Source organism: Marmota flaviventris, chromosome 18, assembly GCF_047511675.1.
Source record: "Marmota flaviventris isolate mMarFla1 chromosome 18, mMarFla1.hap1, whole genome shotgun sequence".
In the NCBI taxonomy this organism is placed as follows: domain Eukaryota; kingdom Metazoa; phylum Chordata; class Mammalia; order Rodentia; family Sciuridae; genus Marmota; species Marmota flaviventris.
The window spans coordinates 36,858,342-36,885,736 of NC_092515.1; the positions used below are offsets into that span (position 1 = coordinate 36,858,342).

At 39.0% G+C, this 27,395-nt stretch overlaps 1 protein-coding gene across 1 annotated transcript in view; it reads left to right on the forward strand.

The window, feature by feature from the left end:
• Nucleotides 1–27,395, forward strand: part of Nup93 (nucleoporin 93) — a 98,356-nt gene that overhangs the window by 22,875 nt on the left and 48,086 nt on the right. The window contains exon 3 of the mRNA XM_071604807.1: nucleotides 3,942–4,059. Within this exon, the coding sequence (XP_071460908.1) occupies nucleotides 3,942–4,059 (118 nt within the window). The remainder of the gene's footprint in view (nucleotides 1–3,941; nucleotides 4,060–27,395) is intronic.

Consider the following 27,395-nt stretch of genomic DNA (forward strand, 5'->3'; position numbering starts at 1 on the left):
TTAATTGTAGATGGACATAGTATCTTTGTTTATTTATTTTTATGTGATGCTGAGTATCTAACCTAGTGACTTATGTGCGAGGCAGGTGCTCTACCACTGAGCCCTAGCCCCAGCCCTTGACCTGTTTCTTTTTGAATATGAGTTTGTCTGCTCTTGTTATACCCATGTGATTTTCAGTAGTATATTTGTTTACACTTGCAAAAATATGTTAATATTGCCTATTGTGTAAAGTGGCCTATGAAGTATTTTGTTTATTTGTTTCTCAAATAAATAATCTTTTAAAAATGGAAATAGTTGAGTGAGGTGGCATATGCCTTCTATAATCCTAATTCTTTAAGAGGCTGAGGCAGGAGGATCACAGAGGCCTGGGCAATTTAGCATGATCCTTTCTCCAAAAGAAAAAAAAAAAATGGCGGGGGATGTAACTCAGTCAGAGGTAGAGTACTTGCCTTGCCTATGGACAAGGCCGTGGGTTCAATCCCAAGTACCTTAAAAAAAAAAAAAAAAACAAATAAATACAATAAAATGTCATTTAAAGAATTTTTAAAATTGTTTTTTTCCTCAGAATTATGTTTTCAGGATTTTGGTCTTTTGAGATTTCAAGATTTGGGATTATGGTTCTATGGGATTGTGTCTTTTGGTATTATATCCCAAACCGGATCAGGAGGCAGAGGGAGCAAGGGGGAAACAAGGGCAAGAGCCTTTGCTGTGGTTTCTTAGGAAGGCAAGGCCAGGCAGTGCAAACATGTTTAGGATTGGCTAGTTTGAATAAGGGCTGTCTTTAGTTGTGCAGTACCTGATTTTGGGGTGAGTAAGACAGGGATGATGGTCCAAAGTGTGAGAACCCCATGAGAACCTGATAAAGGAGGTGGCTGGGGTATTGGGCTTTGGATTGATGGGTTTGCTGTGATGATGTGCTTGCAGCAGAATTGTTTCATACCCTCTAGGAATTAGCTGCCCTGGGAGGGGAGTCCCTTTAGTGTCAACAGTGCCCCACATGTCACAGCATCAAATACAGAAGATAAGAATATATGATTAATGTAGAAGATAATCAAAAGGTCATCCCTGGAAAAGGGAAGGAATAAGTAGAGAAAATAAGGACTTTAAAAAAATAGGTTTGACTTTGGAACTGTGCAAATATTTAACATAATTATAAAACAACTAAACATTTAAAAGTTTCTAAAATTTGAAAACAAGTTCTTATCCTTTTGGTGACTAATCATATGGGAGAAACAGTATCAAGTAATGTTTTAACCTGTCTTCAATAGTTCTATTGTTGGTGAAAGGTTGTTACTGCTGTTTGGAGACTGATGTGTTATAGTATAGGATAAAGCATGTCAGTAATTATGGCAGTGAGGCTTTGGTGTGGGGGAAGGAGATACAGATAGAAATTTATGAAGTTAACCTGAAACCCTGTGTTCTTAATTTTGGATTGAAAATATCAGTATGAACTTGTGATGTACTTTGTCTTAAGAAAACTCCATTTCCAGCTCTGACTGTTGAAAAAACCTGGTAATAACTTGGCAAATCTAATGGCCAGAGAATTGTCTCTAAAGTCCATTACTTAATACAAGCAACTAGACTTCTTGGAGAGTTGGGTAATTTCAAGTTTGAGGCAGGATTGAATAAAATGAATATGAAATATTTCTTGTAATACCAGATAGTAAAAAAGTTATTAAGACCTTCTTGAGTAATTTCAAAAGAACTGAGAAACCTTCAGGCCTGGGAGTCCAGCTCAGTGGTTGTGCTCATGAGACCCTGAGTTTGGTCCCTAGTACTACATACCAAAAAGAAAGAAAGAAGGGGAAAACAAAACAACAAAACACCCCCTCAGAAACAAATTTGCAGAGACAAATGAGCATCAGTAAGATGCTGACAAAGATGAGACAACTTGAGCATCAGTAAGATGCTGCGCATGGCCTGAAGCACATCAGATGTGTTTAGATTCATGAGTTCATGATGACACTAACACAGAGCTCATTGGTCCTCTTTGGAGGATGCTAGAGAACCAATTCATTGTTCAGGATAATCACAGTTGATGAAAGGAATTTTCCTGAATGGACATATTCTAGCTAATAAAGGTAGAATAATAATACCACATTTTATAAATCCTAAAGAATTATTAGATTTAAGCAATGGTCATCAATGACTGCACACATTCCAGATGGAGATAACCAGGCACATATGTCTCTTGCCTGGTGATGAAAGTATGAAGTAATCTAACACCAACAGCAATGGCTCCGGTATCTGGTCAGACCCGCAGAGCTACTTTCAGTTTACAGGAGATATGGAGGACCACATTATGGGAGTGCAGTCCACCTGTTGTGTAAGAGCCTACTTATATCCTTGTTATTTTGAGTGTAGTCCATGTATCAGCAACATCATTATCAACTGTGAGCTTTTTAGAAATGTGGAATTTGGGGCTCCATCCCAGACCTATTGAATCAGAAGAAAGTAGATTAGCGAATGCCAGGGACTCGGGATGATATTGGGGTAAATGGGAACACACTACTCATGATGGGGGTTTCTTCTGGAGTGAAGAAAATATTCTAAAATTGTGGTGATGGTTATTATGATTCTATGAATATACTGTAATCACTGAATTGTACACTTTAACTGGTAAATTGTGTGGTATGTGAATTTTATCTTAGTGAAACTGTTATGTAAATAAGAAAGAGGACATTATACTAATACCTGTGCTCTGGGTTCACCTGAGAGTATTCTGAATATTGGGAGGAAAGTTATGGATTATTACCACTGTATCAGAAAAGTAACTTTTAAGGATTATGAGAAGAGGTGAGATTGTCTTATACCTTGGAGGGCATGCATCAGGGATGGCATCCTAGTTGACCAAAAGGAGACAGTAATCTTTAGGGATGAACCCTCTGCGTGAACATAATCTGTGCAAATTTATTAGAATGGAACTAAATGTGGAAAATCCTTTCTCTGGTAAGGCCAAAAGCTCTTAGGTTATGCTCACAAGTGTTACATGTGCTGCTGAATGCTCTAGCTTCTAAGTTGTTCAAAGGGAACATACGCTTTTTTAATGAGATTTTGTAGTACTAAATCATAATTCAAAAATAACAATTAAAAAATTAATTCCCCCAAGCTTCTTCCAGAGATTGCTCTAGATATTAGTGAGAGTCTGTTGTTGTTGCTGTTGTTTTAAATTTACTCATTGTTATGTTGCTCAGATGATAGAAATAAAGCTGGCTGTATTATTCCATTTCTCTTCAAAAGCAATTAGTGGTCAGATAATAGTCTGCTGTGTTCCTGGACTGGGCAGTGGAGAGGGAACTTGTAGATACACTGGCATAGTGTTTGGTTTTGAAGAGAAGCTACGCAGAACTGGCCTTAGATTCTAGTTTGCTCTTCAGCAAATGATTGGCTGTCCTGGACTTTAGCTTCCTCACCCAGTGAATGAAGTTTGGAACAAGTTACTCCTGAAGCTTCTAAAATTTTGTTGTTCACTCTGTCTTTTCAGAGGTTAAAGAGTTTGTGTTCTGGAACTCTATGACCTGTCTGCCACTTCCTTGCTCTGTGACTTTGGACAAGTTGGTTAACCTCTTTGCACCTTAGTTTCCCCATGTATAAAATGGGGATGAATAATTACACCCACCTCTGGGGCTTCTTTACTGTGAGGTGTTTGGAGTTGCTAGCCTATGGCAGTATTCTTATTCTAGAAAAAGCCCTCTAATTGTGGCATGATCAGAACTCAGATCTCTCCTATTTCTAAATGCAGTGTTTTGTCTGTGTTAGCCATAGATGATGGATCTTTATGGAGTAGGTATGTAACATCTATATGAAAGTATCTGACAGTAGATAAGAAATTTTGGGGAAAAACCCCCAAACAAACATACTCTGCAGTGTGGCTTGAAGCCTATTGGTTGTCCTAACCTTACTTTTCCCTTACTTGTCTCCCTGCCTATATCCCTATATAGGTCAGTTCTCCTTGGGTCTCGGGGACTTGACATATCCCACATCTCCCAGCGCCTGGAGAGTCTGAGTGCAGCCACCACTTTTGAACCTCTTGAGCCTGTGAAGGACACAGATATTCAGGTAAGGCTGCCAGGTGCAGGTAAAGCCTGTAACCCAGGCTGAAGGCCCTATGCTGTTTGTTTACCACCTCATTTAGGAAGTTCAATTTTCTTTGTTAATTTTCTTCTTTCCCAGATTTTATAAGAATGGGAAATCTGCTTTGGCAGTATAATGGAGAACACTGGATTATTTTCAGAGTGCTCTGTATGGCTGAATTTAAGAAAGTGATTCCAAACTGCACTCTCGATAACTTTATGAGAACAGATTTCTTTTCTTTCCTTGGGCTTAATCCAAGGCACAGAGACATTAGTTCTAAGTTCCTCTTGCTTCCTTTACTACATCTCAAATCGTTTTACTATTCATCTTTCACATTTCTTTTCCATATCTTCCTTGTATTGGTTGGAAAAGAGCTTGGGAAAACCTAGAGTACTATTTACTGAAACCTACTCAGTGATTTCCAGAATGTGTTTGGCTACATGAGTGGACTAGGAAATGGTCTAATTGGGACTGCAGTCTCATCAAACCAAATATGCCACTAAGAGTTGATAGTTGTTTTAATCTAATAGGAAAAACCTTCTGGTCCATGATGTTTTGAAGAATTTGAAACACTACATTTGTGTTTTGATGGGACAGTAGAGCACTATTTTTATCATTGGTTTACCGTTTATGTTGTTGTTGTTGAGATGGGGTCTCACTGTGTTTCCCAGCCTGGCTTCCACCCCTGGGGACAAGCAATCAATTCTCCTTCCTCAGCCTCCTGAGTAGTTGGGACTACAGGTATGTGCTACTATACCTGCCTTTATTTACCTCTGAAATGAAAAGAACTCAGGCCCTGAACAGGCAGATCTTAGTAGTAATGGGTACTAATTACGTTATTCTTCAGGCTTACTTTGAATTAATACTCTACCCCACTAGCCTTCCTAAGAACCATTTTAGACCATCTGATGGCTATGTTTCAATTGTATTTATTCTAATTTAGAAACCTATACTTTAGTTGAGAGCTGAGTAACTACAGACATTCATAAATTTTCTACTTGTTGATATGTTCCCAAAGTATGAAAGTCCAGTGTTTTTTTTTTTCTGGTTTTATATATTAAATCATATTTGCCTGTCAATGTATAGCTGCCTTCTCATTTCCATGTAATCTTAAAATAGCATGTATACTCAAACTTTTTTTTTTTTAGCTATCCCTCTCCACCTCCAGTGTAACTGCTTGGTGTTCTATAAACAAACACATGGAGTAGGGACCAGGTGAGCTGAATGGGACAGAGCTCAAATAATTTGAAAAGTGAACATATATTTTAGGAACAGTGCCTAACTTTCCAACAGTGTGGAAAGAAATGGCATTGGCTAAAAGGTTGGTTTCTTTTTGTTTGGGTGTTTTTAATGTTATAAAAATATCAAAGAAGATGTTTATTTGAAAAAGTAGCTGCCTTTAACTTTTTTCTTTGGCATTCTTGGAATACCTATTTGGAATACTCAGTTGCATTTATTAATGCACTTCCTGCATCCTACTGATGTGGTACTCCATTGAGATTTTGGTAGGTTTATAAATGTATCTAGTAGCAGTGATCAGCTCGTCTAACTTTGTGCTTAATGCAAGAACACAGTCCTGCAACACCCCCAATTAGAGAGTGTCCTAGCAATACATGCTTGTCACATCAAAGAGAATTACTTAATTTGGAAAGAGCATGGCCATGAATTTTGGTTCTGGGTGGGAACTCTTTGAATTTTGAGATTAAAGATGTTTCCGTTTTAAAATTTCACCTCTTTGGCTGGGAGTATAGCTCAGTGGTAGAGTGCTTGCCTAGCATGCCCAAGGCCCTGGGTTGGATCTTCAATACCATTTAAAAAAAAATTCACCTCTCTTGGACTTTCTACAGTAGCTTCAGAAATGCAAATGATCAATCCAATATAATTTTTGAGGCTAATTAAGAGTTTATTATCTTGGGGTGAGGGTGGTGGCTCAGCGGTATAGTGCTCGCCTAGCATGTATGAGGCCCTGAGTTCAATCCTTACTACCACATAAAAATGAATAAATAAATGAAATAAAGGTATTATGTCCATCTACAACTAAAAAATAAGTAAATAAAATATTTTTTTTTTTTTAAAGAGTTTATTATCTAGGCTTGAAGTAAAAGCTCTAGACTTGGTAGTCATGAAGTAAGTTCTCTGTTGATTTCATCTTCTTGCCAGCAAAGATTTACAGAAAAAAAAAAAATGCAGCTTTGATCTAAAAGTCTGGGGCTTTGGACTGATCCAAACTGTTTAAGTTTATCAATAGGGATTGGGGGATTTTAATTATTGTAGGGTTTAGTCAACCAGTGTTTAAACTTCACATACACAAGGGAGTATCATGTCTGCCCCTGATTTGTATAGTTGCCAAATGTAAAAGATAAGCCACCTTGCATCTTTAGCATGGAGTGGTCCTCTTAATTCTTCTCATAACGTGTTGGTTATCTAATAAAAGTGAAATTGGACATTTTCAGTTACATTTTGTAATTGAAACAAGTATAAAATTGGACATTTTGGTTTTAGAAAAGCCAGATGTGCTATCTGATGATCTTTTCTTCCTGTTTATTTTAATAGTCTTGTTGAATTCATATACCAGAAATCTAATGAACTTTTGTATATAAACTTAGATTTTTTTCAACCAGTACTTTTTTTTGGGGGGGGGGGGGCGTGGATAGTGTACCCAATCTCAAGTGCCAAATATCAGCCAGAGTGAAATTATTAGATCCTTTTACAAGATCCTTCAAGTACTATTTATGAAAGGAAATCCTTATGCATCTTTTGACAGACGCTGTCCAGGACTTTATACTGTCCATTGTTTGCATTTCTTAAAAGCTTGAAAGGGCATTTTCCCATGTATAGATTGTTCTTTTCAATTTGGTAACTATTGATTATATTTCCTTCTGTTTCTAATGGAGTTTGAAATTAATATGGGTTTTTTTTTTTTTGTTACTGTTTTGTTGTTTGTCATAATCAGTGATGTTGGCCTGCATCGAGACTGCATTTAAAAAAAAATTGCTGTGGCCAGCAATGGTAATATATTTTTAAAAACCCACTTAAATATACATATGGATGATCGTAGTAGAATTTCTTAAAATGTTTATTGATTCTGTTTTTTGGAAATGACCATAAAAAGGCCTACAAATTTGTGTAATAGAGTTAAGGAGCAGTAATGTAATTGGACATACTGCTAAAATGACTGCTGATCTATTCAAAGTGACTTTGTGGTACTTGAGTACAAGTCCTCTTACAGAAATCTACTAGCTCACTCCTGTCCTTGGAGAAAAAATACTGAGGGCAGATTACACATCTTTTCTACGATCTGAACAGACTAATATACCATGGATGAAATGTCTCATATAGGGGCTGGGGTTGTGGCTCAGCGGTCGAGCATTTGCCTAGCACGTTCGAGGCCCTGGGTTCAATCCTCAGCATCACATAAAAATAAACAAAATAAAAACTATTGTCCAACTAAAAAATAAATATTTTAAAAAGGAATTGTATTATATAATAATAAAGTACAAATTTATATAGTTTGGTAATATTTTGGACTTTTTCCCTAGAATGCGTGTGTATTTCAAGAAGGCTGGGTGGAAATAGCCCGGGTAGGACTTAAAAACAGGAGCTGTAGTTTCCCAACATTAAGAAATAATATTTCTAAATTGCATTAGGTCAAAGCAGTGGTGTTATTGATAAATCTACTACATTCCTAGGGATGCTGCAACAAATTACCACAAACTTAGTGGCATAAACTATAGAAATTTATTTCACAGTTTCATAGTCCAGACATTTGAAGTCAAGCAGCACCACACTCCCTTCCTCAGCTTCTTGATTCTGCCCCTTTTGGTGTGTTTAGCTCTCTGTGGCCTGTGGTATAAGTCCAGGCTCTTCCTCCATTCTATAGATTCTCCCTTTTGTCCAGTCTACCTTTCCTTTCTATTGTAGGGATGGGATACCAGTCATTGGACTTAGGGCCCATCCTAGCTCCAGAATGATCTCATCCCAAGATTCTTAATTAACATTCACAAAGACCTCTATGTCCAGATGAGATCATGTTTACCAGTAGTAAGGGTTAGAACTTGCACATATCTTTTTGTGGGGCCACACTTCATTCCATTACAAATCCAGAGTGGATTGTGCCAGAAATTTTAAAACTTTGTAAATATAAAATGTGTTCAAATCTAACTATAATTCACAGCCAATTGGAGTATGAAGTATTAGGATAAGGCATCTATTGTTAGTTGTTACAGTGACTGCAAGTCCCAACCATGTATCTGATCTTATCCTTGGTGTTCTCTTTGGGACTTGGGGAAGTGAGACTGACTACCCCTACTCGATTCCACAGTTCAGTAGTAGCTATTCTCTGAAAACAGGTCAACACACAGTCTGTATTGTGCTTGAGAGACTTCTACAGACACATTTTTTTTTCCCAACTAGAAATAGTCTTCTTCTCATAAAGTATTAAATATGTAGATTTCAGGATTAGTATAGGTATAAATGGTGGCACGTGCCCAGGTAGGAGGAGCTGCCTTGTGCATGTATATTCTGTGTTTCAACTAACAGGTTGCTAACCCTTTCTTTTTTCTTTTATACTTGTAGGTCTTTGCTTATCATATTCCCTTAGCCTGGAGTAGCCCCTATGGAGTAGCCCTTATACGATATGCAAACTTTGATTTCAGTCTAAGTCTCTTGAGATTTCCTTAGATACTACCTCTTCCATAGTCTTCTCAGATCCATCTTCTTCATAGCCTCCAAATATAATATGTTGGCTTTACTGCTTAGGAAAAGGGAGATTTCTAATGCTTCCTTACAAAGTAAAATTATGAAGAATAGGTTGTTGGACTTAGCAGCCAATTCTAATATTAGTGAAAACTCAGCTCTTGATACGAAAAATAAAACAAAAACCTTTATTTCAAAAGTCCTCATAATCTGCCTAAATCTCTAGATGAATATCAGTCTTATATCAGTAAAGAGAAAGAGAAGTCTTAAACGAAGGATAAAATAACCATAAGAAAATTAGAGTCAGGAAAACTGATCTATCACATCCAAAATTAATGGTACAAAGATGGTTAATTTGCCAAAAACTTATCACACTGTATCCATAATATTTTTTTCTGTCCTTGGAAAGATAGAGGGTATTCAAACCACTTTTATTTTATCTTTTAAAAAGTGAGAAGAAACTCAATGGTAAGTGTAAAAATGAATCAGTGATATTGTAACCTTTCATTACCTAAATTGTTATTTTAATAGTTTACCTTTTAATTTTCTATCTTGAGAATTTCGATACTGCTGTATATGACAGTGAAGAGGAAAAGTAGTTGTGCTGTTAATTGTATATTTGTAGTATTGGTGAGTTGCTTGGGAACCAGTTACAGAAATCCTGTGACAGTTTGTTGAGAAGAGGGTCAGACTCGCCTAGAGTGATTAGTGTGCTAATAGCAGCTCTTCAGGAACATTACTGAGTAACAATTAATACTGAGAAAGAAGTGTGGTAAATTTCCCTAGTTCACATCAGTTGAGGGAAAGTGCAATTGAAGTGGGTGAGCAGTGTCCTAATTCTCGGACTAGATTGAAAGAAATGCAGTTGCCATTTCATCTGTTTCTGGAAACTGAAATGGCTAAATGTGTGCCAAGGAGAGTTCTTACGTAAGAAAGAGCTGCTGTAGTAAATCTAAGAAAGAGATAAAATTCATTCACAAAGATTTGCATCTATTTGCACACCGATACTTTATATGACAATTCTGAGACATGACTGAAGTAATCTGACACACCTATCTTCCATCTTGTTTTTGTACTGAATGTGCTCGAGCCGCTCCTCTGTGCAAAATGGTGACCTAGCCTAAATTGAATGAGTAGAAATTTTGAATTATAGGCTATGAATTCTGAAGGAGTAAGACTTTGCTCTCTAATGTTTTTCACATAATATAAAAATATGAGACTCTTCCATGCCTCTTATATTCCAGGTTTTTAGTTAGCATTTGTTTATTTATCTCCTTTATATACTCTTGCCCCTAAGAGAATCTGTGGGAAGCTTAGGGTAACCTGTCTTTGCATTTATAGACCTCTTAAATGGGAATGTTTTGCCCTTTTCGAGCTTAAAACAGCTATCTACACTGGACTTCACACAGCCTGTAGTTAATGCTCTTGAACTCACTAGCAAATTCTCATGGATCCACACTAGTAGTCCGAGAGAAGCCCTTTCCTGAGATACCAGGTATATTTTAGGTGTAGAGGCTGAACTGCATGTAGTAAAGACGCAAGGTGATTCTTTTTCAGGCACAGTCGTGTAATGCTTTGTTCATGTGTGAACATAGTGGATGGAGTCTATACTATCTTGCTTAAAACTCATGAATATTTGCTGTTTCTTGTCATACATAAATGACTCAGCATAAATCTCTGAGCTGGGAAAAACTAGCAAACTTGTTAAAACTAAAATGGGGTCTTCCCAGAGGTAGGCTAATGTGCCATCTTGTTTTGTGTTTATTATCAGGTAGCCTAATGCTGATTACTGTACTAAGAACAGAAATACTTTAATTTTTTTCCTGTTCCTGATAAGGGAAAAGGTAGGCATTGTTTCTGGTGGCAAAACATGCGATTCATTAAAGTATTCTGTGAATGGAATTAAAAATGGTAACTTTGGAATAAAAATGTGTTTGTATAAAATGTGAAAAACTGCTTTTATGTGAGCCAGGCACATAAGATTTCAGTCCTTTTATTTATCCATTCACACTTACTCTTGAATGCAGGGCTTTCAGAACAAGCAAGTAAATGGATGCTGAATGCATTCTGGGCAAGCAGGAAATGACAGGCCTTTTTGTCTTCTCAGAGGTTTCTTGTATCCTGTAGTGAGCAAGAGAATATCAATTACCAACTTAAAGAAGAAAAAAGCTGGAATGGTTCTATAAGAGTATTTTGGAACAAGCCCATAGCTAAAATATTTATCTAACATTTTAATAGAGCACTTCAGTATTGGCGAGGCTCCGGTGCCTTTGAACTGGAGTTGAGTCATCCCCTCCCTCCTTCCCTTGCTCTCTCTTAACCTGCCGATATCTATTGATGCCCCAGCACTCTGGAGATGAGGAACGTGTATTGTCATCTTCAGTCTGGGATCTTTAAATTGCTTGGTTTCAGGAGCCAGAAATGGGAAGGCTTTTTATCTGCTGAACTATTTGATACTGGAGTGGATGTGATTTAAATGGCAGTTAAAGCCTCGTCGAATATCGAATGCATTACTGTAGACCAGTCTGTCATTCTCAGATGGCAGCCTGGTGCACCACTTTGATCTGCTTGCCACAGCGCTTTGTGATCTCTTATTTCCGTTTTGGAATATCCGATTCAGAGCTTTCAGGCCTGCATCCTGACATGGCTCTTTTGATTGGTGGTAGTTGCAAAGTGTCGCTCCCAAGTTAAAAAAACTTTGGGGCTCAGATTGCTAGTGTCTCCCTACAAATTCACATTCTGTGAAAAACAGAGTGTGGATCCAATGGAGGAAAGTTAGTTTCACTTCCTTTTGTCATTCGTTTGTTTGGTGAGGACCAGGAAAAGACAAGAGGAGGTGGGGAGCAGCATCCCGCGGTTACAGGACCTGTATTTAGAACCAGTGTATGTCGCTTTTGTTTAAAGCAATTTTTTTCTGATTCACAAACGCTCAGCTTCCATCTTGCACTTCAGACGTCGAGAGGCTGAGTGAGTTCCCTAGTCCCTGTTGCTGGCAGCTATGCAGGCCGAAGGCCCTTGGTTGTGAAAGCTGCTTGTCTGCAGTGATCACAAGGTCAGCAGTGGTGCACGTGCCACTTTAATTATCATGGAGGACAGAGGGTCAGACCTCTCTTCTCACTGTGGAGTGGTTGCGAGGCTGAGGTGTCCTCAGCAAAATCCTGCCTGTGCTCTTTAGCAAACTGTGGCTCTTGAAGCACTGCTGCAGAGCTTGCGGAGGAGCAGGGCTGGGCGAGACACCCTGCCGAGAAATTGCTCAGAAAGAGCCCTTGTCCTATAAAGCATATTTACAGCTAGGACTGGGCTGTTTGTTTAATTTATAAAACAAAGGGGAGGATCAGGTCTGCAGAATATAAGTGAGAGTGTGGATTTGCAGGCTGCTTTCTATTATTCCTGCCTGATTTGGTTTATTTCTTGGACTGGCATGAGCAAAAAGATATGAGAAAGGCTTTCCTCCACTCCTTTTTTTTTTTTTTTTTTTTTTAAGTATTTTGCAGTGCTGTTACTGTCTCAGGATCAGGTAGAAACAGTCATGGAAAATTATGATATACTTAATTTCAGAAAACACTGTGTAGTATTTGCTGGGAGTATCCAGTTCTCTCCTTGATTCTCTTATTCATAGTGCATATCAATCTGTGTCAGCATGACTTGTCTCTAAATGAGCAGGGCCTGGTGGATCCTTTGAGGTTTACCTGCGTTTACAGAAACACTTGGTTCTGTGATGAGGCTGCCTGGGATGTCTTAGTGTTGAAGAATACAGTGATGGGTGTTATTCATTCAAGGTGCTTTTAGCAAATCAGTGCTTCTTAACCAATTCCCCCCCAGCCCGGCTTGCCTAAGAATGAGAGATACTTTTATAAAATGCAACAAAAATAAGTCATTAGAAAAAAGTGAAATAAAGACATGTAAAATACAAGCCCTGATTTTTAAAATTAGATTCAATAGACATAAAATTACTCTGTCAGATTGCTATAAAATTTTCTAACTGCTGATTCTCAGTATTTGTACTTTATCTTCTACAGATTGGTAGTGCTCCTTTGATTATACTCTAGGAGTGTGAGTTTAAATAGTTCTGCCTGCCTGCCTCCTTCCCTTCCTCTCTTCTTTTTTTTTTCCTTCCCTCCCTCCATACCTCCCTCCCTCCCTCCCTGTGCAGGGAAACACCACCATTCAAAGACAAGTTTCGGGGCTGGGGTAGTGGCTTAGTGGTAGAGCGCTCACCTAGCACATACGAGGCACTGGGTTCCATCCTCAGCACCACAAAAACATGAAATGAAGATATTGTGTCCACCTGCAAGTAAAAAATAAATATTAAAAAAAAGAAAAAGACAAGTTTAAATTTCTGTCTTCTCTTTTATCCCACCTAACACCAGGGAGGCAAAGCTGAGGTTTAATGAGCATGGATTATGTCCAGACGCTGTGCTGTGCGCTTTCTGGGCTTCTTCATCTCCTCTTCCCAGCAGCTCTCTGAGATGGATACTTACTGTTAATCCCATTTCCCAGAAAGGGAACCCAAGACCTTCAGAAGCTAAGTATGCCAGGCTTGAAGTATAAAATAGAAGTGTAACTGATTGCATATTTAGAGCAAAATAAAGAATAGAGAGCCCTCAGTGCCAGAGAAAGAGGAACCATCTTTCAGACGGATTTGGTGGGCATTGGTTTTATTTACATGAACTCGGTGAATTAACGTTTATTGAGAGAAAAACTGGAGCATACTTTCTAATCCTCAGTACAACTCCTGCTGGGTTTTGAGGGGAGGCCAGTTTCACAGGAAGCCAAGCCTGCTTCATCTGGTTATCTCCAGGTGCTTGCTTTTTTGCCACAGTTTTCTGCTTGCTGAGCTGTCAGTTTAATTTACTGTTTTAAGCCCAGCCTATTATTTCTCAGGTTTGCTGCCCTACAGGTACACTGTAAAGGATTTCTGTGAAATCTTGGAGCAGCATTGTGCTTTTGAAAATGGGTTGTGTTCAACTTCTTGCTTGACCTTCTTTGTTTTGTTTCTGAAGCTGAGCTTGGGTTAGAAGGATGATGCTAGAAGCAATTTAAAGGGCACATCAAATTGTTACTGTAATACTGAACTATTGATTGTTGTCTTATTTGTAGGTTTAATGCAGACCCATTTCCTTACTTAGTGTCTAACTGGCCATTAAGCTCTGGCAGTGTGCCGGAATGTTGAAATCTTGTATTGTGTAATATGATTTGGCTGTCTGAGGATATTATGTTTATTTGGTTTTTAAAGACACAGACAAAGCTCTCAACTTTATGTATACTCCAGAATATAGGAATATATCTATAGCAAAATTATTCATTGCTAGGAGACAGCATGAAATGAAGAGTTGACATTCCACAGAACATGAACTCCTGACTTATGCAAATTCTTCCTCCCTGGACTAACTGCCCTTGTAAATAAATGTGAACTAACGAAACAGACTGATGAAGAGAAGACTAGGCAGAGAACTGAAAAGGGGTGGCATTGAGTGTGCAAGATAGGTCACCCTTATGCACCCTGCATAAGTGACCTCAGCGTTCACCTGGTACTGCCCTCCTGGCATGGAATTGAAATTAGAATCCAGCTGCAGGGTTGTGCAGTGTCCTGCTCTGTGGAGGAAGCTAGGCAGCGGCTCAGAAGTGATCATTGGTTGTAAAGAACTTCTGCCTTCTTCTTTCACAGGCTGGGCACTCTTGACTGAAACTAGAGGGTGTGCCTTCACCTTGGAGTTAAGGCTGAGGGAGTGAGATGACAAGGAAAGCTGGGATATTTTAATTTTGGGGGGGGGGTACTGGGGATTGAATTCAGGGGCACTCGACTGCTGAGCCACATTCCCAGCCCTATTTTGTATTTTGTTTAGAGACAGGATCTCACTGGGTTGCTTAGTTCCTCGCCATTGCTGAGGCTGGCTTTGAATTAGTGATCCTTCTGCCTCAGCCTCCTGAGCTGTTGGGATTACAGGTGTGCACCACTGTGCCTGGCACATCTGGGATTTTGAGAGTATAAATGAGAACCAGATGGAAACTCACTTTCCCCACCTAATTACAAAAGCAAGACATGCTTAATTCAGAAAACTTAGAAAATGGCTCCATGACACACTTTTTTTTGACTGTTAGACTGCTCTGTGAAGTTCTTGGAACAGCCACTGTTTTAAAAATGTTGAGCTTTTTTGACCAGATACTTGAGACATCTTCTGTTTGAAATGACAAGGAAAATAGGTATCTTTTAACATTAGCACATGAAGTGTGTATTAGAGATAGACTGTAAAAATAGCCCTCACAGCTTAGAAGTGATCAGTTCCTATAAAATTATGTGCAGTCTTTTCCTTTATTTCCTTTATTCTGTAATGAAAAAGCTTCCTATTGAGTGAAATGTGATTTGAGACGTGTAGATTTCACAACTGGTACATCATTTCATTATCCCCTTCAAATCATTTCGAAGGCTGGTTAGTGAGAAGATTTGTGACATTGTCCTAATTTGGAAGATTTAGAGGGGAAGTAACAGGCCAGGAATTTTGTGTGACCTCTGAGGAGTGCATCATGATAATGTTGCCATTTGCATAGAACTTTTCAGTGGGCTTTGCCCATCATTGACATGTTCGTCACTGCAGAGTTAAGATGGGTCCAAAGGGTGTTGGCATCGTCTTTGTTTAGAAGGAGAAGAAATTGAGATCAAGATAAAGAGATTAGTTATTATCGAAGGTGGAACTTGAAACCAGATGGTTTTTTTATTCGTTGCTATGTATTCTTGTTATCATACCTTCTGAGGAAGGCGTCAAGTATTGGAATGGGTTGGGTAACTTCTGTACTATTCTTTTCTGCAGAGATGCTAAGCCAATTCTTTCACTGCTGGTTGCATTTTTTAAAGTTCTGTCCCTGTTTCCTCTTGGACATTTTCTTCCCTATTTTGTTGAAGTTCCTAGGTGAAAAACTATATCAGTTCTAAGGATGAAAATGCTACTTAGAAGAGCCTGTGGATTCTATTGAGTGGGGACAAACCTCATGTTCCCATCCTAGGTTATACTTTGGAACAGAAAGTGACCAGGTGTTGCTCTCCTTCCTGTGAAGGGGCTCAGGAGGTTTGAACTTCTTAACACTGGAGCCTGTTGCTGGCCTTGAGCTGTCTGAGTAGGTCATTGCTGCCAAGAGAAATGCGTGGTGGCAACCTGGCACAGGTGCCGTATTTGGAACTGTAGGTGGACTACAGCGTCAGGGTTAGAGCAGATTGGGGGAAAGGTTTTTGTTTGTTTGTTTGCCCCCCACTTTTTTTTTCCTCTCTATTTTACCCCTGATCTCTCCTCCCCTGCTTTTTTCTCCCTCCCTCTCCCCTTCCTTTTCTGTCCCTCCTTCATCCTTTCATTCCATTTGTCTGTCTTTTCTTGCTTCTTCCTTTCCTTCTTCCTTTCCTTTGCATTCTTCTCTTTCTTTGCCACTTTCCCCCCTTGCCTCAGCCTTTTAAGTATCATCAGGAGCTATCATTACTAAGAGGAGTGGGTACCAGATCCTTAGAGCTACTAGGGATAGAAGGAAGTGGAGAATATTGTTCAGTAGGATTTTCTTCCTTTTCCCCCCTGATCAAGTACTAATAGTGAAAGGATTAGCTGCTCGATGGATGTTGGAGCCAGGCACTGTGCACCGCCAAGTCTGTCCTGCCCATGCGCTCAGCATATCTGGGTGTGAGGTGGCTCTGTGTCCCTGGGCCTGTGGAAGCCTGGCCTTGTGCCCTCCACAGGTGGGCCTCTTTCTTGTTTCTCTGCTGCAGTGCCTGTTTGCATTTTGTGCATTTGCAAATGCCCCCAAAACAGATTTTATTTATCCATCTAGCTATTTGCTCATGTTTTACTCTTTTAATAGGTACTTCAAAATGCATTTCTTTGTTTGTGGCCCTTGCCTAAGGCCTCTGCTAATTTTCTACTTTTGGTTTTTGGAGTCTTACTCAGCTAGGTATTGAGGGTCTAGAAGAGTGTTCTGTTATGTTACATGGTCAACTGAGGTTGGAGTGAGACTGTTAGGGTTTATTCATTTTTTGAGGATAGATGACACATTAAAGCCAAATCCTAAGTAGAGGGGAGAGTAGGGAAGAAAATGGCCAAGGAAAAAGACGACTTCAGTTTTGTTTCTCATGTTTTGGGAAGAAGTTGTAAATTAATCTGCCTCTCAATCTCATGTTCACATAGGCCATTTGTTAACTGTCCATCTTCCTATTGCAGAGCCCTTGAGGCATCTTGGCCTGTCATCGGGGCGAGGAGGGAAACAGAGTCACAGGTCTCATCTCTATCTTTTGAGTTAACCTTCCTTCTCCCTTAGGTTGGTTTTAATTTCTTTCTGAATTCCTCTCATGCCCTGCACACCTTTGGCAACTAGAAGCAAGCTTTTGGTTAGTTAGTTCGTGGTGGTAGCGTGCTGCTTACACAGGCAGCATCATCAGCCCCTGGGAACTCTGAGGCCCAGTGCAAATTGACGTTGTCCCTGGGGGTGGGGCCTGGAATCTGTTTTAACAGGTGCTCCAGTGTGAGACCCACAGGGTCACTGTAACACCGAAGTCTAGGAAGACCCTACTTTTCCGGATGACTCAGATGACTTTCAGCTCAGTCAACCTGTGATTAACCCTGGATTTTTTACCAGCCTGCAAAGCAGTTCATCTTCAAATATTTTGAGTCCAGAAAGAATTTGTAACCACCATTATTTTTCTTTGCTTCATCAGAATCATAGTGGTCAATAATATGTATGTTTAGAATATATGTGTATATTTCTTCTTAAATGATTTATAATTTGTCAATTATAGTTTTTTACTATGGAGGTATCAAATTTGATGTTAAGGTTGTAGCTCAAAATATACTGCCCCAAAAGCAGTCAGACCCAGAGGAGAATGAAAATAGGGAGACACATAGGAAAGGGATGTGGGGGATTAATAATCCCACCTTGGTTAATCATCATTATCCTCTCTGATTGCTGTGAGCGGATGTGCTTTTGCTTCTGCGAACGTTAATAATTCATGGATGGACTATGCCAAAAGGAGGCCTTAAATCTGGTCTTTCAGCAGATTACACACTCCGTCTGCCATCAGTAGGAGCCAGGAGAAGAGGAAGATGGACTTCTTGTTTTTATTTGTCAGCCTGATTTCCTCTGCCTTCCTCCTTGGCTTCTCATCCTCATTCTGTTTAACTTTGCATTTGCTTTTCTCTGTCCACCTCCCCCGCCCCGCAATTAAATGAAGGCTGTAGGTCTTGGGTTTACTGTTAATGACATTAGATTTTACTTTTCTTTAGTTGCTAGTAACAACAGATGCCATGAGAGAAAGTAGAAGGCAGAATAAAATATTTCCTTGGAAATGTCTAAATCAGTCTGCATATTTGAAAAATGTATTAAAATGTGCAGCCTGTGTTTTAAAAATCATTTGAAATGCCTTCTCTTTGCTTTGTATAGGCAGTTGAAGATCCATGTGGCATTCTTTAGATAGTTGGGGTATTTTCCCATTTTGCAGATGAGGCAAATGACTTATGTATAGTTAGAATCCAGTTTTTCTGGCTCCAGATTCAATATACTTTCCGTAAGACTTAATTGTCTTTTGATTTTAGAAATCATATATAGGTACCTTTATGGGGCATTTTACCATATTAAGTTCCAATAAGACATAGGTAGCTTTACAAAATACTTCACTGGATTAAATTCTAAATGGAAGTTTGCCAAGAAGTACTATAATCTGAAAAGGCTTTTTGATAGTGTGTAGTTGTGTAGACATTTTCTAAACCTTCTGAATAACAATCTTCAACAACTTAATAGGCTGATCACTTTGTTGAGCAGTTTTCCTGTATATGTTTTGTAAAGTTCCCAATGTGGATAGAATATAGACTCCGCCCTTGTTACATTTTTAGTGCTTTAGGCCTTTTGAGGGAATTTGGTTATTTGAAATGTCCCAGTATTGACTGAGGACGTGAGATGGAAAAGTAGTAGAATTGGAAACGTTTTGCTGTAGGACTTACTGTTAAGAAACATGTTAATAAAACGATACCATTGTTTTAGAAGCCATTTTAGACACATTTCCATGTGTCCCAGCAGAAAGCCTGGTGGAGAGAACAGTGCAGGGAAGGCAGATTATAAAATCATCCTGATTTTAAAAAAATGTTTTAGAATTGCAGATCTCTGTCCCTGTTTTAGAGAAGGGCATAGCACAGGGATAAAAACCTGACACCATGTTTTATGGGACTGTGTAAATTCCTGGGGCCTAGACAAAGCTGTGTCCTCCTCTGCTGTGGCTGTCCTGCCTGATGTGGTGCATGAAAAGCGAGGAGCTCCTCTCCCCTCTGCCACCTTCATGTAGGATGAGTATCCCGTAGGGCATCACTGTTTTCTGTTTCAAACTTATTTTGTTATACCCATGTAAATTTTTACTCTGCTTAGTATCTTTTATAGTTCCTTTTTTCTTAAGACATACCCCTGAATATAGTTTTATCATATTTTGGTGCCAAATTTCACTTATAGCTTTGAGAATGCCATATTTAATTTTACCGTATGGATTAATGAGAAAGTAAAAGGATGTCTGCAAGTTTCCTTTACAGAAAAAAATTTAGGATCTTATAGTTTGTATGTTAGTGAATATGAAATTCTGACCCCAAAGCGAAATAAAAATTATAAATTGTTGAGGACTGGGTAGTTTTAGTAACCCTGTTATTTTATTGGGGAGTTATTTATTTACTTATTTATTTTTAACCAGTATCTGGCCTCATCAGTGTTTTCCAGCTGTAGCAGAATAAGAAATATGTGTAGAAAAAATTTATTTGAAAATTAAGATTTTAGTGTTCTTCTCTAAAATAATAGTAATAATAAAGTGGACTCTTCTTTTTATTGTTTTGATTTTGCTTTTGTTTTCAGTGGTACTGAGAATTAACCCAAGGCCTCATGTATGCTAGGCAGGCACTGTCTTCCAACAGAGCTACCTTCTCTGTAGTAAGCTGCTTTGATAAGCAAATCCAATCTCATGAGTATTTGGATTTATAAAAGAAATCTAGGGACAATGTTTTTAGCTTTAGTATTTCTTCATATAACAACTTCCCTATTGGATTTAAAATACAAATTGTCTAAAAGAATTCTGTTTACAATCAACCTGGCAAGAGATACATCTGTCGTGTAAAGTACATGGGTAACAAGGACTCCCAAGCTAGAAGCTATTCTTTTGCAACCACCATCACCCCCATGTAGTAACTTAAAGTTCCACAAGACGGAGACCCGGCCCAGGCCTGCACTCAGGCAGCTCTTCCCATGCAGTGTCACATCATGCTGTGCGAAGAATTCTGTGAGAAAGCAGGAGAGCCAAGGTCTAGGCTAAAGCCAGATCTGGGCTAGGTCACTTCATGACCTTGGCCAGATTCTGAGTTTCTCTACACCTTATTTTCTTTTTTTTTTTTTTAACATTTGTCTGACATTTAATGAAATCCATTTATAAAGTATATGTTTAAAGAAGTGTTGAAGGAACATAAGATAAATAGGTACACCTTATTTTCTTAATTTATGCCACAAGGGAAATGAAATTCCCTTTGAAATTTTATGGTTATGAATTTGATGAGTCTTCATATACTTTATTATTTCATTTATTTATTTTTTTAAAACATTTTTTAGAACTTTATTTATTATTATTATTTTTTTATGAGGTGCTGAGGATCGAACCCAGGGCCTCACACATGCTAGGCAAGCGCTCTACCACTGAGCCACGACCCCAGCCCTTCATTTATTTATTTATTTATTTTTTATTTTTTTTATTTTTTTTTTTTTATTGCAGTAGAATGTCTTTGTATATTCTGCCAGTTTTTCTCTGAATCTCATTTGTTCCTTCTGTCTGAATACTGAGGACTGGTAGATCCCGTGAGAGAGAGACAGACAGACAGGCAGGCAGGCAGGCAGACAGACAGGCTGGCTGGCTGGCTGACAGGAAAAGAGCTGTTCTGAGTTTCTGAAACCTGGGAGGCTGCTTACAACTGCAGCGAATTGCGCTGGAGGAATATTTGTGATGCCTGCTTCCCCCTCCCATTTTAGGCCCATTAGTAACTGCTTTACTGGGGAAATTCTTCTGTAAAACATTTTAATGTGGGAATCTTACTTTTAAAATTCCTTTCACCCAGGTGCATTAAGTATCCAACCTGCTTATAAACCCTCCTACCGTTTTTTGCTTGATGGTCTAGCAGAGGCAGAGAGCTCTGGGGCGGGAGGAACTCTTCAGCTTCTCCAAGAAGGGAGGGCTTCCTTTTCCCCGTTATTTTTTGACCCCTGGGCAATCTAGCTTGAGTATGAGCAAGAGAGAGTGAACTTTAATTTGTTTTAGTGCAAAGTAAAGACATAAAGAAGCTGTCTTTTGTTTTTTGTTTGTTTGTTTGTTTGTTTGTTTTTTTTTTAATTGACTGCCTACATTGCTTAAAACAACATACAAGATGAAATGTCTGCTATAAGTTAGCAGATTCCTTTTTCACTCTCAGCTGATTTGTAAGGACAGATGAGCTGTGAATACCACAGCGCTGACTTTGGGCCAGGGCCAGGCCCTCTGGAAGCCGACTTTGGGAAGTAAATACTGTTGGTAATGATGCTTAGTCACAAGAAGAGTTTGACGCTTCTGCGTGTTGACCAAGAACCATCTCAGCATCTGTCTTACCACCTAAGGCTGGAGTTATTTCAGGAAGCTGAAGAGATTTTTGAAAGAACAAACAATAAACAAAAAGTAATATTTAACTTCCCTTTAAGCAGTTGTCTGCATCTGCCTGGGTCTGGCCTAGAGAACACTAATAAAAATCAGTGAAGTGGTTTTGTTGAGTGCCCATTAAGGGTATGTACTGAAGATAATTAGAATAAATATAAATTCTGCTTTCTAGAAGCTCTCATTCTTCAAATGAGAAAGCCAAGGTTAACTTTCCTATGTCAGGATCAAAATGCCCAAGAAAGTGTAAAGTAAAAGGCAAAACTGAGAGGGAGTGGTGCAGGTTCTAAGTCTCAGGGGAGTTCAAAGGAGCCAAAGGGTGATGATGAATCAGTTGAAAGACAAAGTGAGTTTAGCTTGCAGATAGTGAAAGAGGAGGATGTGAAAGCAGTGACCTCCTGAGGCCAGGGAAGTGAGCTCAGAAGGTCTGTGCTAAGTAGTAAACCTGTCAAGGAGGTGGGGACAGACATAGATGGAATGACTGCCACACAACCCAGTGTAGGTGGCAGGTGCTGTCGAAAATGTGGGAGCAGGTAAGGGTCACAAAGAAAGGAGGGAGAGCATGGGGATGCCTATGGGAGTCGGCTTGGTCAGTGGAAAGATTCCTGCTGACCTGTTGTTCAGAGGCAGTTGTAATCATGCAGCCAGGACCATGGTGGTGGCTGAGAGAGTAGAGGAAGAGACATGTGAGAGACGTTTAGAATAAAACATCTACTACACTTGGTGTTTGATGGCTTAAGAAGGGTGTTCAGAAAGAACATATGAGGTTTGAAGCAAGAAGAATTGGTACTTTTGGTCCAGGCTGAGAAATTGGGAAGAGTGACTAGATTAAGAGTTGAGATCTCATTTTAACTTTTGGTGTTTTGGCAAAACATCAAAGTGGAAATGCCCCCAAAGCACTTAGAGACAGGGCAAGAATCATCATTGTCTTACCAGAAAATAGCTCTGACAGAATTTTCTAGAGCCATTGGCCTAGAGGTAAGAGTCATGGCAGTGAGATGAATATATGGAATGGGAAATGTATGGCATGGGACAAAAGGACAAGGTCTTAGTGAGAAGAGGGGAGTCAAGAGGAGGTTGGGGTGGTGGGCTGGGAAGGTAACTGGTTCCAGCTGTGCCCCACAAAGCCAGGGAGGCAAAGGTGGGGAGTCATTGTCCCACGTCACATGGCCTGTCATGCTCTATCATTGTAAGCACTTACCCGCCAGTAGTATTACTTGATCTTCCCAGCAACCCAGTGAACCTGGAGAACGGTGCCCACCACAGATTTGTAGAAGTTTGATTTCTGACTGAAGTCCTGCATATGTATAGCTTTATATTTGTTTGCTTGAATATATTTTACCCAGTGATTATTATAATTCTATTTGAACCATAAAATGGCATTGCACTTCCCTTTTCTAGTCTATATCTCTGCATTTGTATTATCCCTTATGTTAATATATTGGGCCCAGGAATCTTCTACCCTTTTCTCTTTGCTTTAGTTTTTGGTGCTTAGGGTTGTGTAAGGTCAAACACAAAATTAAATAATGAACTACCTAATAGTGGAGCACTTCATGGTCATTTGGTAACAAAACAAGTTAGAGGAGCATCTCCTTGATTAGGTGGCATCTTCCCAGTGTTTTTATGGCCTCCACATTTAGGCATCAGGTCTGAAGGCAGGTTAGTCACCACTTTTCAGTCCCTTCTGCTCTGAGGTCCTTTGCAGCCAGAATATTCTGCAACTCAAGCCCTCAAGCCCAGCCTCTTGCCTGGTTTCCTTAGGTTACCGGAGGAAGAAAGCATCTGAGCTAGTTTAGAATTTATTCCAGCATAATGAAATATCCTCTTTATTTGTTGCCAGTTTACTGAAGAGGAAGAAAAGTCTTAACAGACTCAGTGAGGTGTGTTTTTTGCCTTTTTTTTTTCTTTAGTAAATAAAAAAAGAGGGTTTTCTCACTCCCCTATAGCGAACCTCAGATGTCTCTCTCAGGAACAGATTTACATCAGCGAAGTGGTTTGCTTTAACCACACTTGGGTCTTTGGGTTCTTTTTTCTTGCCCCTTCAATCCCCAGGCAGAGACTCCTTATTGCCGCATATCCACCATGTTCCAATACAGTATTTATTTGATCAGAAACAAAAGAGTTTGCTTCTTGCACTGGTTCAGAAAGAGGTCCCCCAGGATTGTCTTTTGTTCAGTAATTGGAGCATAAGCTGAGCCTGGTTAATTTCAAAGCTACCCCCAACACCCGTTCCCTCCCTTCCTCCTTGTGCAGTTTCTGAGCTGTTAGTGGTACCTTGTATTGGGTCTGGAACAAAAAAAAGCTTAAATTGTTGAATGTTAGCGACAACTACTGTGACATCTGCTATGGCACCGAATAGCACTGTTGGTGCAGTTAATTTTAAGTTAGGGCAAGAAACAAAACTAGAAAGCTCTTCAGTTTTACAGTGCTTGTTAACACATGCACCTCCAAATTATGCATTTGGTGCTATCACAATGAATAAAACAAAGGAAATCATGAGTTGATTTTTATGTTAGTAACATAAGTTCTTTCATTGTTATTCACTGCTCAAACAACAGTGTGTCCCTGTGTTCTTTTTAGTTTACTTGAGATTTTTGTTTGTTTGTTTATTTTTATAAGGCAGAAATGTTGGAAACATCTCAACTCTGGGCATTTAATTGGCAAAAGTTCTAATGTAAAAAAATAAGCCAATTATATTTTTTTATTTCAAAGCAACAAAGTCTGTGAGTTGGTTCTGCTTCTTAAAAGACAAAAATGATGATATAGATGAAGCAGCCTTAAGTAGCTACACTGTAGGTATTAAATAGCCAAGTTAATATTTATATAAAAATATGAAATCTAGCCAGTATCACACATCTTTCAGTTTCTGCAGTATAGGTGTTAGATTTGCAACCAACAGATTACAGTCTTAGTCTTTGTGGGTTTTGCTTGTGAAGAGAGGGAATAGGCTTTCTCTTGATTTTTCTTTTGCTATCTGCATCATAATGATGGCCTCACTACCTGACTGGCCTGACTTTAATCATCTGGTACTGGGATCTTAGTGCGGTTCCATCTTTGCTTTTTTATACAAGCTTTCCTGTAATTGCCAGTTGCTTGCTGTATTGAATTTCCTTTCATCGCAATGAAAAACAGGTTAGTATTTTAATGTAATCTTTAATTTTCAGGTTATACATTAAACCATGGAGAAAAAAATCCCTTTCTGAGGAGCACTTTTAAAAATTATAGTGGTAGAGGGGAATATTCATTACTTACACATCATATATTTCCCCCTAAATGTTGTACAAAGAAGTGACAGTTGAGCTGAGCATATGTTAATAAAAGGTCTGCATTTTCCTGTGTCACTGACAGTTTCATTGGCTGTATATTCCTGAAATGCAAATAACCTCTGTTCTGTTCAAAGCTATAATTAATCTGAATAGTTATTTAAATAGTATCAAAATCTTTTAACTAGTAAGAGGCCAAACATTTAAGATGGTGAATGTACTGTTCTGGTTGAAGGGCAGTGCGGCTGACAAGGGCGCAGTGATCCGAGATGCTTCTGTATGTTGGATCTACACATTCTGTATATTAAAATGGCAGAATCTGTCTGCTGCTGTAAAATCTTTTAACTACCATTTATTTTAGCATTGTGGCATGTGCAAATTCCTGCTGCTCAGTTAAGGGACCAGCTTCACAACTGGTGTTACAATCTGTGGTCACAGCACTGCATCACAATGCAGCAAATGCATTTTCCACATTAACCAAACATGACAGCTGAAGCGATTATTAACCATGCAAGATGTCGGAAATCATCAAAAATTCACATCAGAGTAATTGCAGTGGCTTGGGTGTGGGGGGAGTATCATAGCATGGCTTGCCTACATGTTGTCTCTCCCCCTCTTAAATCTTAACTTGGTACAGTCCGTTAACAATAAAATACCCTTCTGTAACCTATAAACTGTTACTCCCATCAGTTTGTGCCTTCAAACTGATAGCTCACTTCCCTGGATTTGCGTGGAGCACCTTGGGTGACAGAGCTCTGCTCCGGGGGCTGCAGCGCACCCTTTTTCAGGGAGCCCTGCGATCTCATTGTCTAATTAGACTCTAGTGCTTCAGTCATCAGCACTTGCAGAGGGGTCGTGCTTTGCCTTTTTCTTCTCTCTTTTCTTTCCTCTCTTCCTCTTCCTCTCCCACCTTTCACCCCTAACCCTCAATTCACCCCTAACCCTCAATTGGGGTGGGAAAAACTTGAGCAGTGCTTTTCAGAGCTCATCCCACGCAGAAGGTATGGAAGAGCTGCAGTGACCAGCAGCATCAGCCGGTCTGCAACTCCTTAAATTGAACAGCTGCAGGTAGGCTTGCTGTTTATAAGAAATTAAGACGGATGCACCCTGGTAAATGCAGTGACAGCATGTTGCAGTACCTCTGAAAGACAAGGTTCTTGTTGGTTTAAAAATTTCAGATGAATCTGGAAGCAGTTAATTCATTTGATAGAAAAGTACTTGATTCTTCTGAGAATTGTTCAGATTTGTGTCTTGCCATTCTAATGTCTTTCTTTAAAAAATTTATTGGGTGGGGCAGAGGGGTAGTTGCCTAAAGATTTAAATAGTTAATTATTTAGAATTTTTTTGTCTACTTCATCTTTAAGTAGCAAGTAGTGTGGACTTTCTTTAGAATTTTTAGAAGAAACATGTGAAGTGCAGAATTCTTGTATGATATGAAATATGGAAATGGAATTTCTTTGCTAAAAGCAGATCCTTCTTTAAAATTTTAGGTGAGTGTGTGCATGTGTGTGTGTGTGTGGGGGGGGTTTGTGTGTGTGTGTGTGTGTAGGATACCTTACCAATGAATCCAGTCATTTATATTTAGTAATTAGGAAAAATTGCCCACAGAGATATTTGGAATAATCTTGCTGGAAATATTTTAGCATAAAGCTTTAGTGAGAAGAATGAAATAGTAACACCTGATACGGACTCCTTATTTATTATTTATTGGTAATTTAGATTAATATAGTTACTTTTTATTTCTCAAATTTAACCTCAAAAGAGTATGTGTCTTTTAAATATAGTTCGTATTTTTGTGATTTGTGAAAGTGAAATTAAACTTCCTAAATCATGTAAACATTATCTGGAGAGTAATAGGATTATAATGTTGCCTGTGATACTTTTAATACCTAGATTAATTTCAAAGTTAAAGTGCCTTAAATCCAACATTAAAAAGCAGCTTGTTTATTGTCTTTACTTAAAAACAGTAACAAAAATGACGATGCATGCAATTTTTCATCCCAAGAAATGTGTTAGTATTGTGGGACCTGACCTGTAGGGTCTGGATCTCTTTCTGAAGCTCAGACTTTGAAATTGCTTACCTAGTTGAGGGTTTTAGTTCCCTTCAGAGGTATAGGACTTTTCTTTACTCTTAACAATAGGAAGGCTTGAGCTGTCAAGTCTGGGTTATGGAGGAGAGCTGCTCAGGGAAAGGGGCAAACTGTGAGAATTTGGCTCCCCTCAGCACTGGAAGTCTGGATTTACCCATGACTAAGATTCCTGTAAAACTCTGACCCAGTGCAGCACTGCAAGGAATTGATTTCTGAGATGAGACAATAAGCTGTGGTTTGCATTTTGTAAAGATGGAGGAAACCTCTAACACTGACCCTGTATGGGAGATGACTCAATTATCCGTGCCTTGGTACAGTTGCAAATTATTTTCCTTTGTCTGAAGTGGGTGGATGCCAGCGCCTTCATCAGAGCTCCTTAATTTAATGTATGGAAAATGTCTCAGCCACCATTTTTAACAATTAGCTGTATCATGGTCGAGGTGAACTGGATTCTGAAGGCTACTGCAGGGCCATTTCATTTACATTAGGTTCTTTGGCACAGGAGCTTTGTTACTGTAAAACTCAGAAAATGAATTTGTACACTGTGTAGAAGAGTACTTTAGGAGGGTGGAGAACATTCCCAGAAAGAAAATGGAATCCTTTTGT